This window comes from Elephas maximus, chromosome 17, assembly GCF_024166365.1.
Source record: "Elephas maximus indicus isolate mEleMax1 chromosome 17, mEleMax1 primary haplotype, whole genome shotgun sequence".
NCBI lineage: Eukaryota > Metazoa > Chordata > Mammalia > Proboscidea > Elephantidae > Elephas > Elephas maximus.
In genome coordinates, this window is record NC_064835.1 from 41807430 (window position 1) to 41826895 (window position 19466).

General features: G+C 43.5%; 1 protein-coding gene across 2 annotated transcripts in view; it reads left to right on the plus strand.

The window, feature by feature from the left end:
• Positions 1-5896: 5896 nt before the first annotated feature.
• The window catches only part of POLR1B (RNA polymerase I subunit B), a 35941-nt gene continuing 22371 nt past the window's right edge, over positions 5897-19466 (plus strand). The window contains exons 1-9 of one of the 2 annotated variants that reach the window (XM_049857649.1): positions 5897-6142; positions 9318-9485; positions 9725-9871; positions 11355-11487; positions 12627-12763; positions 13545-13768; positions 14568-14739; positions 18015-18186; positions 18974-19255. In XM_049857649.1, the coding sequence (XP_049713606.1) occupies positions 5966-6142; positions 9318-9485; positions 9725-9871; positions 11355-11487; positions 12627-12763; positions 13545-13768; positions 14568-14739; positions 18015-18186; positions 18974-19255 (1612 nt within the window). In that variant the 5' untranslated portion in view covers positions 5897-5965. Of the gene's footprint in view, positions 6143-9317; positions 9486-9724; positions 9872-11354; positions 11488-11668; positions 12018-12626; positions 12764-13544; positions 13769-14567; positions 14740-18014; positions 18187-18973; positions 19256-19466 lie in introns of those variants that run through there. The other variant, XM_049857650.1, reaches the window with a different exon arrangement.

Sequence of the window (19466 nt, forward strand, 5' to 3'; positions counted from 1 at the left end):
CTGAAATGTAAGAGCTAAAACTATAAAATTCTTAGAAGAAAACATAGTCGTAAATCTTCCTGACTTTGGATTAGGCCACGGTTCCTTAGGTATTGACACTAAAGGCAAGAGTAACAGAAGAAAAATATAAAAACGACTGCAGATTTAAAATTTTTGTTCTTAAACACCATCAAGAAAGTGAAAAAACAAAAACAAGTGAGAAAATATTTTCAAATGGTATATATGATAAAGGACATTTATTGCTGCTGGAAACTGATGCTGGTCCCCCTGCATTGCCCAAGTCTGGCTCTTTCCTTTTCTTTCCATCTTTTAGTAGCACAACTATTTAAAAAAAAAAAAGTTAACACACAACCCTTTTAGCCCTACCTCACATCCATATTCACATTTTTCTTGTAAAAAATGATGATTTAACCATTAAGCTGAAAAAAAATACATAAGCATGTACATGTATATATACATATATATATAACAGCTTTGCAATGACACTTTTTCCAGCTTCTGTAAGTCCCATCGAAGATTTTCTAAAAACCTTCATTTTTTTTTTTTAGCATTATCAGCCCAGACATCTTCTTACATCTGTGTATGTAAAAGCACTCGGTAGACTGTGAAACTCCATGCTGTTGTTATAATAGCTGAAGGCAGGGCACACAGCATAGTTATCATTTTGGGAGGAAAGTATATGATGTTTTAGGATAAGGAGGCAAAAAGTGTTTTCTCCAAGCATGATGCCACCTAGAGATTGTAGACAGGGATGCAAACAATAAGCAAAAACCTTATCTAGCTACCCATCTATTTATATACCTTATGGTAAATGCTATGAATAAAAATAAGAGTTGGGTACGCGTGTTGGGGTGGAGGTTATTTTAGGCAGTTGTGGTCTGTGAGAGCCTCCCTTGGGCGGTGCCAGGGGAGCAGCAACCTGAGGGAGGTGAGGAAGTGGATGGTGATTTGAAAGAAAACTTATCTGGAAAGAAGGAAGAGCAAGTGTGTATGCTCTTGGGGAAAAGGAATCCTCAGAGCAGACCAGTGGGACTAGAGTGGAGGGTCAAGGGGGCTTTGGGAGAAAGTGAGCTGGGGCAAGTAGGCAGAGTTCAAATCATGCAGGACCTCTTAGAATTCGAAAAGATCTGGTTTTACTCTGAGGGAAAAGGGAAGCCATTTGAGAGTTTAAGCTAACTAGAGGAATATTTGTCTACACTTACTTTCTATACAGCAGCCAGAATGACATTTTCGAAACTTAAGAATAGAAGCAGGGAGACCAGCTAGAAGGTTATTGCAGTAAACCCATTAGGAGGTGAGGTTGGCTACAACTAGGGCAGTGTTTCTCCACCAGGGCCGATTTTGCCCACGGCCAGGAGACATTTGGCAATGTCTGGAGTTATCGTTGATTGTCACAATGGGGGCATGCTATAGGTTTGTTTTTTTCGGTTTTATCTAGAGTTTAAGGCAGAGGGTTGGTGAAAGCGGAAGAAGTAAACTTCATTTAGTTGGCCAAGGAAAGGAACACACTGGGACCAAGATGGCTCCTGAACAGGCATAGGGGTTTATATGGGGAGGAAACAGAGTAGGGGTGGCCTTTTCTTCAGGGCATGTTCAGGGGCTTGGTCCATCAGGATTGGTAGCCAGCTCCGGTGATGATCCCGATGTCATGGGGTCGTTGCAGTCTCACTGGGCCTTGAAGGAGGGAAGTGGTGGTTTAGCTCCTCCCATCTGCCATCCTGCCACTGCCTGCCTCATACCAGCAACTAGTGGGTAGAAGCCAGAGATGGTGCTAAACACGCTACAGTGCCCAGAACAGCCCCACAACTAAGACTTATTGGGTCCAAAAAATATCAATAGTGCTGATGCTGAGAAACCCTTGGACTAAAGTGTTAGCAAGGAAGGTGTTAGCAAGATCAGCTAATGTTTCAAAACTAGAAAGAGAGAGAGAGGTGCTGCTTCAGACATTAGACATCTGGGAAGTTTGAGATTCTATCTGATATCTAGGAAAGGCGCTGGGTAGAGAGCTAAATACTATATACTTACCTGGAGCCCCAGTGGCACAGTGGATAAGAGCTTGGCTGCAAACCAAAAGGTCAGCAGTTTGAATCCACCAGTCGCTTCTTGGAAACCCTTTGGGGCAGCTCTACTGTGGAGTTGGAATTGACTCGAAAGCAATGGGTTTGGTTTTTTTGGTTTTATCTGGAGTTCAAGGCAGAGGGTGGGACTCCAACGGCATAGGAGGGGCTGATAACCTCATTAGGGAGTGAAGGAAGCAAGAGAAGAGAAAAAGGCTAGGGCTGAGCCTAGAGACACTGCAGTATTCAAAGGTCAGGAAGGCAGTGGAGACTAGAAGGCAGTAGGAGAAAAACCAGGATAGAGTGCTGTTTTGTAAGAAAGTGAAGAAAGCGTTCAAGAAGGAAGGAATGGTTAACTGAATTAAATGCTGCTGAAAGGTCAAGATGGAGGTCACTTGTAAAGAGCAGTCCAAGTGGAACGGTGAGGTGGGGTGGATTGAAGGGTGTGGGGGAGGTGACAAAGGATGGGTGAGGAGACAATGAGGGTGGTTGACCCTTTAAAGATTTTTGTTGTGTTCTTTTTTTGTTGAGTTCTTTTTTGCTTTTTTTAAAGGTAAGGACCCTGGGTGGTACAAGTGGTATGAGTCCGACTACTAACCAAAATGTTGGTGGTTCAAACTCACCCAGTGGCACCTCGAAAGAAAGGCCTGGTGATCTTCCATAAAGATTACAGCCAAGAAAACCCTATGGAACTTAGTTCTACTCTTTAACACTTGGGATTGCCATGAGTCGGAATGGACTCAACAGCCGCAGGTTTACATATGCTATGGGAATGATTGCTCCTGCCATAATCCCCTGGTTCACCTGCCCTCTGGGAGTCCCTAAGTAGGAGAGTGGGGATGAAGGAGGGGCAGGAGGACACTTTTGGGAGTGGTGGATAAGTTCATTATCTTAATTGTGGTGATGGCTTCATGAGCATATATGTATGTCAGAACTTATCAACTTGTTAGGTGTCATCGAGTAGCTTCCAATTCATGGCGACTGTGGAAAGCAGGCTTAAGAGACATGTTGGGACATGTCTGGACAAGTGTGGCTGTCATCTTCAGTTCAGTCTATAATGAGGGGAGCAGGCCCAAGAGATAAAAAGACATTGTGAGCTTGACTAAGGAAGATAGTCATATCAGGATAACCAGAGAGACTGACAGACTTCATCAAGAAGAAACCCACATAATGGCATCAGACTTTATCATCATCAACCAGATGAGTTCAAAGAGCTCCAACGTGTACAAAAGAAGCAACAGAAGGAGACGACAGTGCTTGGAGCCTTCCCAGAGCCACTCAGTCATACGCTGAGAATTTAGGAAGCAGTGGGCTGCGTCACCTCGCCCGGGCTTACTCCTAAATTCAAGAGATGTTGCTCTCGGTCATACATTGAGAACTAGGCAGCAGTGGGCTGCGGCAGCTCACCTGTGCTTGCTCCTAGCTCAAGAGACGTTGAACGGAACGGTCACCAAGCAGTGGGTAGCGGCAGCTGGTTCGGGCTTACTTGCAGACCTTCCTGCTACAAGGTTCATGAGCCCACAGGGAGCTACGCATGATCCAGAGACCACCGCTAACCATTAAGACTGGAGATCATCACCAACCATTGAACGGCATCATTGAACTGCACCATCTAATTGCTGTCCTCGCTTGCCGTAAGTTTGACCTGTGTCTTTCATTTCTCCCCTCCTTTGGTTATCGGAAACCCTGGCGGTATAGTGGTTAAGGCTACAGCTGCTAACCAAAGGGTCGGCAGTTCGAATCTGCCAGGCACTCCTTGGAAACTATATGGGGCAGTTCTACCCTGTCCTATAGGGTTGCTATGAGTTGGAATCGACTCAATAGCACTGGGTCTGGTTTTTTGGTTTTTGGTGATCTGAGATCTCTGGCGTCTGGGATAGCCAAGAACCTACTAATGTGTGTTTGTGCTTAATGAATTGAAGAAATTAATGTAAGACCTAAAAAAAACTGTTTAATAAAGACATTGTGGAAAGACACAAATAGTGTGGAGTAGTCTATAAGACTCTTCCTCACCACAGCGACCCTATCTACAACAGAACAAAACGCTGCCCAGTGCTGCCTGGTCCTGCACCATCATCACAATCATTGTTATACTTGAGCCCGCTGTTGCAGCCACTGTGTCAATCATCTCACTGAGGGTCTTCCTCTTTTTCACTGACCCGCTACTTTACCAAGCATGTCCTCCGGGGACTGATCCCTCCTGATAACATGTCTGATATACGTGAGATGTAGTCTCACCATCCTTGCTTCTAAGGAGCAACTACCCTGTTGTCGAGTCAATTCCGACTCATACTGACCCTACAGGACAGAATAGAACTGCCCCACAGAGTTCCCAAGGAGCGCCTGGTGGATTCAAACTGCCGACCTTCTGGTTGGCAGTCAGTGCTCTTAACCACTACACCACCAGGGTTTCCAAAGAGCAACTAGTACACTTTAAATATGTGCAGTTTATTGCATGGCATTATACTTCAAAAACATTTTTTTTAAGGCACCCACAAAACGATGAAGTTGAAAGACATCTGCTAGCATTCCCTGATAGATCCATATTCTGGTGAGATAAATGATTCATACAGATTCAAAAGATCTTAAGGCTGGAAGTCCCCTTGGTGGCCCCCTCCCCACTTTTTCCCTGTAAGGGTTCCCTGCCCACTCCACCCTACCCCACCCTACCCCACCCCACCCCAGCACTCTGGTCCAGGTGATGGTGATACAGATAGGATTAACTGTGCTCGTGGAACAAAAGAGCTGCTAAAAGATTACCAGCTAGAAGTTGGGTAAACAGGAACCACACCCTGTCAACATGAGAAAAGGCTGAAACGACCCAGGAATTACTATCTCCTTCTTAGTGTTTTTTCTAGTCCCTTCCCCCTTTACAGCCTTCCACATGCACAGAACAAAGTGTGACGGCTGTTTAACCTTCCTTATCCCTCCAAAGATGGTGATGTAGTGCCAAAGATCAGTGTGCTTGCCCTATATCCCATAGTAAGTGATGCCAAGGGCTGCCGAGAGGAATCCATCTTGAATATCAGCAGGTACCATTTGGTTTCCAGATGTGCACAGGCAACCTAAGCGCAATCTAATTAACATGCACAGTCATTCTGGGAAGTACCCAACCCTTGAAAGAAGCCCACTAAATATTCATTACTCTATTGTCTCCACCAAACCCATACAAGACCTTGATTGCCTTTTCGAGTCAGTCTGTTAGAGAGGCTTAGATCCTCACTGACTCCCTTTGCTTGACTCAAGCAAAATAAAGCTTGCTGAAAATAAAGTTTGTCTTTCACCTGTATTCTTACTCGGGAAAAGACAAGGACCCTTTGTGTCAGATTGGCAATTGGTAACAGCGGGAGAGGATTGCATGGGCCACCACTGCTCACCGGCCCCCACTGATGGGCCTTCACGACCTAATTTGGGCAGGGAGAGCAGTCAGCCTGCGGAACCACTAATACCTGCCTTTTGGATGAAGCCAAGACACCAACTGGGTGTCGCCCCTGGGTCATAATAATCAGCATCGGTTCAAAAAGCAGACAGGGGAATAGAAGGGAATATTTGAAGACTGCTCTTCTAAGTCCCAATTTGACTGAGGGAGCGAATGAGAGCCAGAGGGTTCCCAGGCCTAATTGGGCGTGGAGCAATTGTCCACCTCCTTGTCTTTAGCAGGGAAGACATGGGTGGGGCAGCGGAAGAGAGGAGAAGAGAAGGGGCGGTCAGGCCACGCTCTAGCTCTGTGAGTTTTAAACCGGCCCCTTCACTCTGCGGTTTTAGTTCCAAGTCGACCCAGCAGAGGTAGAGCCGAGAGCGGACGGAGCACGGAAGAACTACATTTCCCAGCAGGCCGCGGGAGCCGGCCATTCTTCCTGGCGCCCGCAGAGCGGCCCCTGGAGCTCGGCGTGCAGGCGGACGGACACATGGAGCCCGGCGGCCGGTGGCAGAACCTGCCTAGCGGGCCTAGCCTAAAGCACCTGACCGACCCCGCTTACGCGATCCCACGGGAACAGCAAAAGCCAGCGTTGCAGGAGCTGACGCGGGCCCATGTTGAGTCCTTCAACTACGCGGTGCGAGAAGGACTCAGCCATGCAGTGCAGGTGAGCGCGGCGTCCCCCTCGCCGCTTGCCGTTACGAGGTGAAGCTGGAGGTGGGCTGAGAGAAGGGCCGGCGGGCTGGGAGGGAGCGAGGCGCTGCGGCTGGAAGGCGGCGGGCCTGGAGCGCGGGGTGCGGTGGGGTGCGGCGGGTGCGGGTGGGTGCGGGTGGGGCGTGGCGGATGCGGATGGGTGCGTGAGGCGTCCAGCCTGCTGCCGGGGGTCGAGGGCGGCGGGCCGGGCCGGGCCGGGCCGGGCCGGGCCAGCGGTTCCGGAGAAATGGCCGCGAGGTCACCATGTAATCACAAATATGAGCCCCTTGATCGGTTCCCCAGGGAACGCCAGAGAGCAAAACAATGTAAAACGGACGCAGTCCTTTGCCTCGTAAGACCTGGAGCCGAGTCGAGTAGGGAAAAGTGCATTTGTGATTGCTGGGTTTATATGGGATTGCAGACTGTGGTGTTTTGAAAGATTGTGGGTGTTGTGAGAGTGAGGAAGTGACCCGTCTGGGCTTCCCAGCCGTTCTCAACGCTAACTTCTTGGTGTTCCGCGAAGACTTACTTCCAAAGGTTCCGAAACTAGTCGTAGACAGACTGTGAAGTCAGTATACGGTCGTTCTTCAGGTTTTCTCTCAGAGCTTTAAAGAGAAACTACGAGGCACCTGCTCGGATTTGGCAGGTGTTGAGAAAGATGTAAATGAGCCATAAAGGCAAGATTTCTTCTGACCTGTCCAAGAAAATGGGACGTACTTTTGAGTAGAAAGTGTAGTAATAGCTCTCTTAGGTAGCATAGGTGTAACCAGAGTTCAGGTGAGGATGTTGCGGGAAGGTCTCACTGAATTACCATCCCAGTGTCTCCAGGTCCTAGGCCACATAAGAAGAAGGTGGACATGAAAGCCCTCGGGGCCAATACTCTTAACTGCCCTGGCAAGGGGTAGTGTAAGGAACTGTGGCCAGCATAGAAGGTACAGCAAATCTAGGCGTTTGAGGTTAAAGGAAGAGGAGAATGCTTCCCTCCAGGGACGTGAAGGAGCAGAGCCAGCTACTCGGGGAACACTGAACAGGTTGGACTTGTGTTGTCAGGAAAAGGATGGAGAGAATGTGGAGGTCTCTGATTGCCAGTTTCTGATACTTGAACTCTGTTCTGCAAATAATGTGGGAGCCATTAAGGTTTCTTTGAAGATTAAGGCTCCTTAGCCTTTTTGAGGAAGACAATGGGAAATATTTCTGTCGTGCCTGAACTCTTACTGTATCTTGTCTGTGAGAAAATTTTATATATATATATATAGTTAACAATTAGCAGTCTGTGGGTGGCACACATGGTTAAGCGCTCAACTACTAGCCTTAAGGTTGGTGATTTGAAACCACTCAGAGCCACCTGGGAAGACAGTCCTGGCAATCTGCTTCTGAAAGGATCAAACAAACAAAACCAAACCCATTGCTAACAAGTCGATTCCAAACCCCCGTGGAGCAGTTCTATTCTGCACATGTAGGGTCGCCTGGAGTCAAAATCAACGGTTGTATCCAGCCTCTTAGAAGTGCATTCCTGACTTCTGTGAGTCAGAGAGCTGGTAATCTGTTGCGCTGTCTATTCAGCATCTCTAGAGATCGCTAGTGCAGCTGTGGCTTGAGAAAGTGAATCTTTTCTCCCTTCTTTAACAGTCCACCCTTAAGTATGAAATCTATTACAAAATTTATTTTAGAATAAAGTATTCTAAAATAACACCAGCCTTCGATAAAACTTAAAAATTTTGGAAAGTTTTCAAAATTTTTAAATAGACAACAAAAGTGTACTACTTGTATTTCCAAGTCGGCACAAGATCATTCATAATTTCAAAACAACAATTTATTGGATGATAATGAAGTTGCAGAGATTATTGTGAGTACAGCCCAAGGTAACTAGTAAGAGCATGGTAACTTGAGTTAATCTCTGGAAATGCATGTGTTTATGCCTTAAACTCTTTACCTTAGAAAATTTTAGAAATGAGAATACACAAACACACATGCTACTAGCTGCCAGAACGCTGACATCATTACACTTCACGTAGCCTCTGGAAAACTCCACTGTGCTTACATGAGAGAATGCGTGTGAAAAAGACAAATAATGTCCTAGGATTACTATGCAAATAGCTTGGACCTCATGGGCACCCTGAAAGGGTCAGAATACATTTTGAAATCTACTGGTATAAAGAATTAAAAAAAAAAACTCATAGCAACCCTGTAGGACAGAGTAGAACTGCCCCATGGGGTTTTCAAGGAGCAGTTGATGGCAGTGGGTTAATGGGTATCTTAATTATTCTTGTATATCCATGTCTAGAGTAGCATCTCCTACTTGGTGACTGGTAAATTGAACTCACTCGAGGGTGGAGGACCCCCTTTGTATTCTTGGCTCAGTTTTCAGCATTTTCATTATTCTGACATTAAGGCCAGGAAGTTGTTCATACTTAATAGAAAAAACTAAAAGTAAAAGTCATAAACTGAGTCTTAACCTGAACTTGTCTCTGCCAAGTGGATAGAATAAATGGATTGTTGTGTGCTGTCAGGTCGATTCTGACTCATAGCCTCCCTATATGACAGGGTAGAACTGCCCCGTTGGGTTTTCTAGGCTGTAATCTTTACGGAAACAGATTGCCAGGCCTTTTCTCCCCCAGAGAAGCTGGTGATTCAAACTGCCAACCTTTCAGTTACCAGCCGAGCGCTTAACCATTACACCACCAGGGCTTCTTATAAATGGATTAAACCCACTGCCGCTGAGTCGATTCTGACTCATCGGGACCCTGTAGTGTTACCTTATTTTCTGGAGGACTTACCATCACCTGATACCAATGTATATGTGTTTTACTGCGTGTTTCCCACTAGGATCAGAAGAGACTAGGGGCTGCACAGGGACAGGAGAGCTGTTCTCTTCACAACTGTATCCCTAGAGCCCAATACAGTACCTGCCACACCGTGGGCCCTCAAAACAAAAAAAACAAAAACCTCAGTTATGCATGCTGAGTTATGCATGATACTTTTAGATACTTAGTGAGCTTATGAGTAGACGGGATGTAGCCTTGCGTGTCTTTTTAGATGTGTCATATTGGCGTTAAAAGCATTAATGCATGTAGAACTCATGAGATTTGAAAGAGTCTTAGAAAATGCATTGGAAATATAAGTAATTAATAGTGTGAATTGTATTTCAGGCTATACCTCCCTTTGAATTTGCTTTTAAAGATGAGCGTATCTCTCTTACCATTGTGGATGCTGTCATCAGTTCACCCACAGTTCCTAAAGGGAGCATCTGCAAGGAGCTCAAAGTTTACCCAGCAGAATGCCGGGGCCGGAGAAGTACCTACCGGGGAAAGCTGACAGTGAGTACAAGTGACAGTGTATGGCTCTCACGCTGCTCTTCTTTGATTTAAGGCTGGTACCCGATAACGTTCATATCCGAATTCTGTTTTCTTCATGCTACCATCTAGAAGATCTGGTCTTCTGAATTTGAAGTATTTGTGGTTTTCTTTTTCATTGCTTTAAAATTCCCGTTTATCCTTGAAGATCCAGATACTTTTCTTTTGTTAAATAAATCTTTCTGCCTCTTGTTTTCATTTAGGCTGATATCAGCTGGGCAGTGAATGGAATCTCAAAAGGAATCATTAAACAGTTTCTTGGTTATGTGCCTATCATGGTGAAGTCCAAGGTTTGCAACTTACACAGCCTTCCTCCGAAAGCCCTGATTGAGCACCATGAGGAAGCAGAGGTAATTGCAGGGATCCAGCAGGGAGCTGTGTGACAGAATAGAAAAGGCCTGGTTTGGGAGGGGAAGACATGAAGCTTGCCAGTGGTCATCAGTATCCTTCCTCTGCTTCAATTTCTGGTGAGATGGGGCATACATATATATAGGGCTTATGACGAGGATCAAATGAGACAGTGTGCGAAAAAGAAGTTCTGCGATTAGAAAATATTGTCATGAGGGAACTATTGATAGGTTTTCCCTAACTTTCTGAGTGACAAAAACTCATCTAAAATGTCTGCTTTATTGACAGTAAGATTCAGTGAGCGTGCTAAATCATCTGTATGCCTGTCTTTCAGCATTTCTGTCATCTGTGTTAGGTGTCCTTGCAGTACTGAGTAGAAGTGATCAAGATCCGCAGACACTGCCTACAGCCAGGACACCATGTTATGCAGTGGGAAAGAGGCTTCAGTGTAGGATCTGGGTCTAAAGCCCTGCTGCTCCGCATACCAGTTGTGTGGTTTTCGGAAGTTTAATCTGCCTGAGCCTGAGTTTCCTCCATGGAAAATGGGAGTAATAGCTATTCCACTCATTGTTCTGGGGATTAAATATTATGCTAACATAGTGGAGCACCTAGAATGATATGTCTGCTTCATAGTAGGCAGTCAGTAAATGGTAGCTCTGCCTATTACAGAAATGTGGTATCGACCGGAACTATTAAAAATATTTACCTAATTTAGTTCATTCAGATTTCTGGTTTGCGGTGTTTTCATATACAGTCAAAAGTTTTTGAAGTTGTTGGAGGAACTGTATTTGTCTGGAAGCCAAATGATTAGACTTTGTCTTTAGGTTTTCCTTTTGAGTATTTCTTTAAATGTCATTTAAAGACTGAAGCCATTTTAGAAGGCAGAAAGGCAACTTAGGCCAAGCCTGTCTAGTAGAGGAAAGTACCCTGATTTATTTCCATACTTCTTTCCCATGTCTATTTAAAAAAATAAAAGTTACTGTTGAGTCAGTGCCAACTCACGGCAACCCCATGTGTTGCAGAGCAGAACTGCTTCATATGGTTTTCTTGGCAGTAATTTTTATGGAAGCAGATCACCAGGCCTTTCTTCTGCAGCACCGCTGGGTGGCTTCAGACTGCCAACCTTTGGGTTAGTAGTCAAGCACAAACCCTCTGTACCACTTAAGGACCTTTCCATATCCATAGAAGCTTTGTGATGTACTTGAGGAGACTGTGAATTCACACTTGGAGAGAACACTATTTTCAAGGGATTGGAAGCAGACTGCCACGTGTTTTCCCTGCGGAGTGGCTGGTGGGTTCCAACCCAAGCACTTTGGCCACCGCACCACCAGGACTCCTTTCAGGGGATCAGTTGTCCCTTTTACTTGTGTGTACTTCTGCACGTTGCGCTGCATCTGGCTGGGAAAAAAGTTAATGTTTACAGTCAGTGGCGTTTCTGTGTTTTCCCATCTTGTTTAACAAACTTTTAACTCATGTCTTTGGCAGGAAATGGGAGGCTATTTTATAATCAATGGCATTGAAAAAGTCATCCGAATGTTGATTATGCCTCGGAGAAATTTCCCCATCGCAATGATAAGACCAAAATGGAAAAGTAGAGGGCTTGGCTATACTCAGTATGGTAAGTTTTAGTGATTACTGGAATATTCTTTTAGAAAATTTCAAAACCATTTTTAAAAACTTTTTTTTTAAGATGTTATTTTTCTTTTACATGCAATTTTTTTTTTTTTTTCTATTAAGCATTTCTGTGTTAAGATTTCGTAGAAGTCTAGTTTCTATTATCCTCCATTTTTTCAGACTGAAAGAGCATATGTATTTATGTTACTGCTTACGAAGATGAAGGCTGGCCTGATTTGGCCAGAGGCAGGTGTGGGCCTCAGAAGTCTTGTGGTTCAGGCTATCACGGCATTCATCTGGGGTCCCTGGCCTCTGTTGGAGTACTCATCGTGACAGTGCCTGGCTTCATGAGACAGCCTGCTGTATTCTTGGGCAGTCCCTACAGTTAAACAGTTCATCCTTTAACAGTTGAGCTACAAATTAGCCTCTAACTGTAGCCACGCATATTCTTAGAATAACAGCATCGCAGCAAGTCAAAACATTACTCACTTATTCTTTTGCATCCATTAATGCAGTACGTCTTAGTGTCTGAAGGTGAGCTAAACCTGAAATCTAAAATTCTACTTTTCTTCATTTGAAGTGTTTGATCAAGCCATGTCCTTCACCAGACTGCACAGGGTGCCAGAGATATCAAGTGCTATATGATGAGGTTTTGCTGGGTGCTAGGGCTGCAGAGCTTTGATGGCACAGTGGTTAAGAGCTATGACTACTAACCAAAAGGTGGGCAGTTCAAATCCACCAGCTGCTTCTTGTAAACCCTATAGGGCAGTGCTGCTCTGTCCTACGGGGCTGCTATGAGTTGGAATCAACTCAACGGCAGCGGGTTTGGTTTTTTGTTTGTTTGTTTTTAGGGATATAGAGTGCTGTGAGACATGGCCCCTGCTCTTGAGGGAAATTTTGAAGTCTGGCTAAATTCATATCTTAAGTTACTTTATGTCCCTGGTTCTCATCTGAGGGCATTTTTGCCCTGCGGAACACTTGGCAGTGCTTGGACACATATATGGTTGCCAATCTTGCCAAACCTAACTTGGTGATTTTGCTCTGATTATTCCTAAGAGGGTAAAATAATTGAGAGAAAGTACTGATTGAAGCAGTGACATTATTACTGAGTTTCTGACATTATGTTCTTATTTGTTTAAATAGGAGTTTCAATGCACTGTGTCAGGGAAGAACATTCCGCTGTCAACATGAACCTTCACTACTTGGAAAATGGCACTGTTATGTTGAACTTTATTTACCGGAAAGAGCTGTTTTTCCTTCCTTTGGGATTTGCACTTAAGGTATGATTTAAGGAATATGCTTCTTTTGTTGTGAAGAGGTTCTGCCTGGAGGTGGACTTCTGTGTAGATTGGATGGTTTCTCCTTATTAAAGTACATGCCATACTAGTTATCTACTGCTCCATAACGAATTACCATTACCTCAAAACAGCCATAAACATTTATTTCACACAGTTTCTGTGAGTCAGGAATTTGGGGACTGCTTGGCTAGGTGGTTCTGGTTCAGGGTCTCATGAGGTTGCAATGTGCTGTCAGTAGGGGCTGCAATCATTTTGAAGGCTTAACCAGGGCGGGAGGATCCACCTCCAAGGTGGTTCGCTCATGTGGTTGGCAAGTCCGTGCTGACTGTGGGAGGGAGGTCTGAGTTCCCCTTCACGTGGACCTTTCCACAGGCTGCTCGAGGCTGTCTTTCCGTAGACATTTGTCTGAGAGAACAAGGCAGCAGCTGCAATGCCTTCTGTGGCCTAGCCTTGGAAGTCTTGCATTGTCTTTTTTGCCATACTCTCTTGGTCACACAGGCCAGTCCTGATTCTTTGTGGGAGGAAACCACACAGGGTTGTGAATACCAGGACAAGGATCACTGGGGGCCACCTTGATGTTTGGCAATCACAGTAGTGATGCCTTATTTCAGAGAGTTCCCTTTGAACCAGCAAATAGTGAAGAGCTGATTTTTCTTCAGTATTAAAAAAAAAAAATTGAGGTGAGAAGTGTTCGTAAATGAATAAAATGGTTTGCTTATTGTAAATGAATGACTAAAAAGAAAACCTTTTTTTTCTGTCCTAGGCGCTTGTCAGTTTTTCCGATTATCAGATTTTTCAGGAGCTCATCAGAGGAAAAGAAGATGACTCTTTCTTTAGGAACTCTGTTTCTCAGATGTTAAGGATTGTAACAGAAGAAGGTTGTTCCACACAAAAACAGGTCCTTAACTATCTAGGTGAATGCTTCAGGGTAAAGCTCAATCTTCCGGAGTGGTATCCCAATGAACAAGCAGCGGAGTTTCTGTTTGAGTACGTATGCTTTTTGGGCCAGAACCCTTTTCGGGGAGTGGTGGGTGCTGTGGTTCTTTGTAATAATGGTTACGGTTAGAGCAATCTGACGATCAGGATGAACGTAGGAGTAGAATTCTGATCCTGGCCGCTAGGGGCTAGCTTTGTTTTTGTGGCCATCCTAAGTATCTTTCCTTTTATGGTAGTTTTTTTTTTTTAATTGTACCTTTCATTTTGAAATCATTTCAGACTTGCAGAAGAGATGTAAAAATACATTGAATACTTACATTCACTAATTGTTAACATTTTATTATATCTGCTTTATCACTTTGTATGTAAAAAAAAAAAAATTGTAGTTACACTTTTTTTCCTGCACCATTTGAGATTAAATTGCAGACATTATACCCCTTTATCCCCCAAAGCACAGACTTTTCTTCTGCAGAACCACTGTGTAATTATTGTTAAAGGAGCCCTTCCCTACACCAGCGCTGTCTAATACGGTAGCCACTAGCCACATGTTGAGCACTTGAATTGTGGCCAGTGCAAATGAGGGACAGAATTTTTAATTTTATTTCCTTGTAATTAATTCAAGTAGGCACATGTAGCTGTGGGTCACTGTCATATTGGACAGCAAGCTCTAGACCTTATGACTATATTCTATTGCTGGCTGACCTTGCCAGTAAAGGTAAAAAGCAGATTTTAGAAAATGAGTTAGGATTGTTAGTATAAGTAAACATGACTAAGGGGCCTGGCTTAATAGGATGTCAAGTGTTGTATTAACAGCTTAATTATTTTAAGCTTTTTCTTTCTGTTTTGACAGCCAGTGCATCTGTATCCACTTAAATTCCAATACTGAGAAGTTTTATGTGCTTTGTCTCATGACCCGGAAACTCTTTGCTTTAGCCAAAGGAGAGTGCATGGAGGAGAATCCTGATAGTTTAATGAATCAAGAAGTCCTTACACCCGGTCAGCTCTTCCTTATGTTTCTGAAGGTGAATGCGTGCTGCTTTCACACTGGGCCAGTTACACCACTGTGGAATGGTGTGACCGTGTCTCGCAGGATTGATTTCTGTATGCATGCTTATAATTTCTAGGTTTGGCATCTTATGTGGTCTTTGTTTAGCAGTAAGGGGCTTCGTCAAAGGTCCTTACGCTGGGTTCAGAAAGTTCATTTTTTTAATACAGTTTAAGTAAAGACAACATCAAATCTTGGTCATAACATTAATGATAAAATGGTAACGGCCCGTGCAGATACATAGAGAAACTTGGCATGGTACTGAAAGGATTTTATAACAAAGTTGGCTCAATTGCTTTTTATACTTTGAATATTAGTCCTAGAAATGACTTCATCTATGAGGTAGTGTAGCAAGATGAAAGATGGAGATGAAATAAAATCTCATAATTCTTTAGTTAGTAATTCTTACATAAATTCTTTTGTTTCTGTCTGCTCTATCCGTAATTAGATTGAAATATCTCAGCAGCGTAGAATTTTTCTAATAAAAAATCAGATCAGGTAGCAAAAGTTTCATGTTATTGGTCGTTCCAGTAGCCTTTCAGGTCCAGGCTAATTTCTGTTTCTCTTCTACTTAAGCTGGATTGTGGTGGGTTCTTTGGATCCTGCAGTGTTAGAGATGTATCTTAAGTAGCCAGGTATTACTTTAAATGGGCTATCGCAGCAACAGACAAAATAAAGAGAAAATTGGGACTTTTTCAGAGAATTCAGAGTTTAAAAAGTGTCTGATTTCCTTACCTTTTCACCAGTTATATTTAAGCTTCTAAACCTCTGGGTTTGGAGTGTGAAAACAGACCTCAGAAGATACATGACAGTGCATGACATGAATTACACACTTCTTTAGTCATTTCCCTGAGTGTTGCAGCAGAGATTGAGGTGTCCTCTGTGGTTCATATGATGATTCTGAGGACTACTTAAGGGTTGAGGTAGGGAGAGACATTGAAGAGCTCCCCTTTCTAAACTTTTATAAGGTAAGGTGGTCGCTGTTCATCATTTTCTGTGGTGTCTGCCCTCTTTGTCGTAGGCCTTACCTGTTTATCTCTTCAGATTACCACAGTCTTAATGCTTTTGCACCTTTTGCAAGAAGGCTGGTGAACTCCATAGAGCGTCTTAGTCGTCTGTTGCTCTCTGCACTGCTTGCACCTCTGTGCATATAGGCTGTGCATAGAGTCACTACTTTGCAATCTCAGATCCAAAAAGTGCCAGAACCCAAAAAAATGTGACTTGACAGCAACACCTCACCTGAACTGACAGTAGGCTGTTTATAACTTAGTGTGACTATCTGTGTGTTTCATTGTAGAAAGAAGTTTGCTTATAAAACAGTGCCTCAGTCCATCATGGGTGTTAAATAATATATGGTTTATACACCTATTATCTTTCTAAAGTCTGAAAAAAATTAATGTGAAGTAGGTTTGCCCCAAAGGTTTTCAGTGGTTCAGTAAAGCACTGCTGCCTGTAAATTTTAGACTTCTTAACTTAATAGGACTTCCTGTCCAGTACAGTGGGATATTAACAGACTGTGTGCCAGCCCACTCCGTCCCCCACTGTGCCGTCCTGTTTGTGCCTTGACTGTGGTTCCTTTATAATTTTGATCCTTATTCTCTCATCCCTGCATATGCAAATTTTCTCTGTCTTTTGGTCTTGTGAAGACATTATAGTATATTGGGAAGAACCTGGGCTTTGGAGTCATTTCCTACATTTGTATTCTCATCTTGAGAATCTGTTAACTGGGTCAGTCATTTACCTGTTCTAAGCCTCTCTTTTCTCGTTTATCAAAGGAAAAAAGTTTCTTGTGAGGGTTAAATAAATATGCACAGCGCCAGCTTATAGTATGTGCCCAGTAAATGCTAGTTCCTTTGCCTTAGCAAGTTAACTGTAAAGAGAATGGACAGACCCCTAACGGGTCTTCCAGCCTCTTCTCATCTCAAGTTACCAAGCTTTTGCCTGTCTCTCTTGTCTTAGGCTGGGTTCTCTAGAGAAGATAAACCAGTAAAGTGTATAAATACATATATAGAGAGAGAGAGATTTATATTAAGGAAATAGCTCACACCGTTGTAGAGTCTGGAACGTCCCAAGTCCATGGGTCAGGATAGAGGCTTCTGATTCACGTACCTGCAGGGGCTCACGAACCCAAGATCGGCAGGTCAGAGAGCCGGGCTCTTGCTTGCAGGCTTTGAATATCAATGAATCCCAAGATCAGCAGGCAAGACCACAGGTAAACTGCTAGTTCAAGTCCCAAGAACCGGAAGTCAGATGAACAGGAGCCAGCTGCAGGATCCAGTGTGAGCAAAAACCCCTCATGCCTTGCCAGAATTATATTCGATCTAAGCCACACGGCCAAGAACACTCCCTTTCAACTGATCAGCTACTCACAGCAGATCCCATCACGATGATCACGTATCAGATCTCAACAGGGAAGTGATCACAACATCATATGACTGCCAAAACACTGAGAATCGTGGCCTAGCCAAGTTGACACAATCTTAACCATCTCTGTTCCTCACCTCTGCAGCTTTCTCTTTTCTTTTCCATTATGTTTCGGTTTCTATGTAAGAAGGAAATACCAGTCTTTGCTACTAGATTGTCAAACGTCCTGTATGTTGGGTGTAATTTGGGCCTTTGAGCTCTTCTCGGTTGTTTTTGTTCTTGGAAACACAGGGCTGCAGCTTTGGTCTTGAAGCTTTTTTGTTGCTGCTGTTGCTTGTTTCTGGGTTTGAAGGTATTCTGACTGCTTGATAAAAGTATTTAAAGGCTTTTCCAAGGTCAAATACGTTTTGATTCTTTCTGTTAGTGTGAGTAATCTAGAGCATTATTCTCAACTGGGGCAATTTTGCCCCTGCCACCATCGCTCCTCCCCTCGGGACATCTGACAATATCTGGAGACAATTTTGGTTGTCACAACGTGGGGGTTGCTACTGGCATCTGGTAGGTAGAGGCCACAGATGCTGCTGAACATCCTACAATGTGCAGGACAGCCCCTCACAGCAAAGAATTGTCCAACCCAAAATGTCAATAGTGCCAAGATTGCAAAACCCTGATCTAGAGTACTTTGTGTTTCCTGTCCTAAGAAATACCTGACCTGTAGTAACATACTGGGAAGCTGTTCCTCAGGTTGATAGTTGAGGTGTTTTCCACGTCAGGCATATAAATTAGTAGCCTTTGCTATGGATTGTACAGATTGTGTGAGAGTAAATAGAAAACTTGTGATAAATAAAACACTTAATGTTTTTACATTAATTTTGTTCCTTATTTCAGGAAAAAATGGAAGCTTGGTTAGTGTCTATTAAAATAGCTATAGACAAGAAGGCTCAGAAGATCAATTTATCCATAAACACTGAAAATTTGATGAAGATTTTTAATATGGGAACAGACCTTACGAGACCCTTTGAGTATCTTCTTGCTACTGGGAATCTACGTTCTAAAACAGGTGAAATTAGATAGGCTCCATTTTAGTTACGTTTTCCAAATGACTTGCTTAATGTAGATTTACTTCTTGCTGAGAGTTCTCTTTAAAAGTCAACTTTCCACTTTCACTAAAGACAGATTTCATGTTGTGGTAAATTTTGATAAGTGCATATCAGCCTGAAGGGCTTTAGACAAGGTGTCTTTATAGTTTAAATTCAGTTCTACTGACCAAGTAGATTATCTGTGCTCCTTCTAGAGAACTAAAGACAACTTATATCTCTGAGGAAGGGTTACCTAGACAGATTGTTAAGGAGGCTTGTTCCATGTGCCCATTGCTAAACCAGCTCCATCAGAATCAATCATATGGGAAGCTTTTAAAAAATGATAATTGGAGGCCCAGAAAACTGCATTTTTTTTTTAGATGGTAGTGTTGCAGATTCTTTTAGGGCTAACAAATGCTTGTATGATATCCAGCCCTCAGGGGTGGGTCTCATTTAATTACTTGCTATTTTATTAATTAATGTTCTTCCACAAAGGAGGTGGTGGTGGAAGGAGTAGGGAACCAGGCTCTCCCTGTTAGTGACTTCACTGATAGATTTGCTAAGTCTGGGTTGGGATTTTTGTTTTCGTTTGTTTTTTGTAGTAAACTGTTTCCACTCATCAGAGCTAATAGGGTAAAGTTTTTATAGTAACCCACTCTGTGATCCATAGAGTGCCCTCAGGTTTTATCATCTTATCAGAACCTTAACTAAAAATAGACATTTTTTTAAAAGTTTGGCCTCTTTTTGAATGACTTTTGTTTTGTTAAGGTCTTGGCTTCCTGCAAGATTCTGGACTGTGCGTTGTGGCTGACAAGCTGAACTTCATACGCTACCTTTCCCATTTCCGCTGTGTGCACAGAGGGGCTGATTTTGCCAAGATGAGGACCACCACAGTACGCAGGCTGCTTCCAGAGTCCTGGGGTTTCCTCTGTCCTGTGCACACCCCAGACGGGGAGCCCTGTGGTCTGATGAACCACTTAACTGCTGTGTGTGAGGTTGTCACTCAGTTTGTATATACAACGTCTATTCCAGCATTGCTCTGCAATTTGGGTATGTGATGTACAGCTATGTAACAGTCTTATTTGGTTGCGAATATTTTTTAACAGATGCAAACTAGTAAGTTAGGCTTCTTTTGGTGGCTCAGCAGAGAGTTCCTGCAAGAATTCTGTTTGACTCTTCTGTGCAGGCGTTGGGCTGCTTTCCTGTAGGTCAGATGCATTCTTTGAAAATGAGGAGAAGGAATTAAATGTTTAGGTGTTTT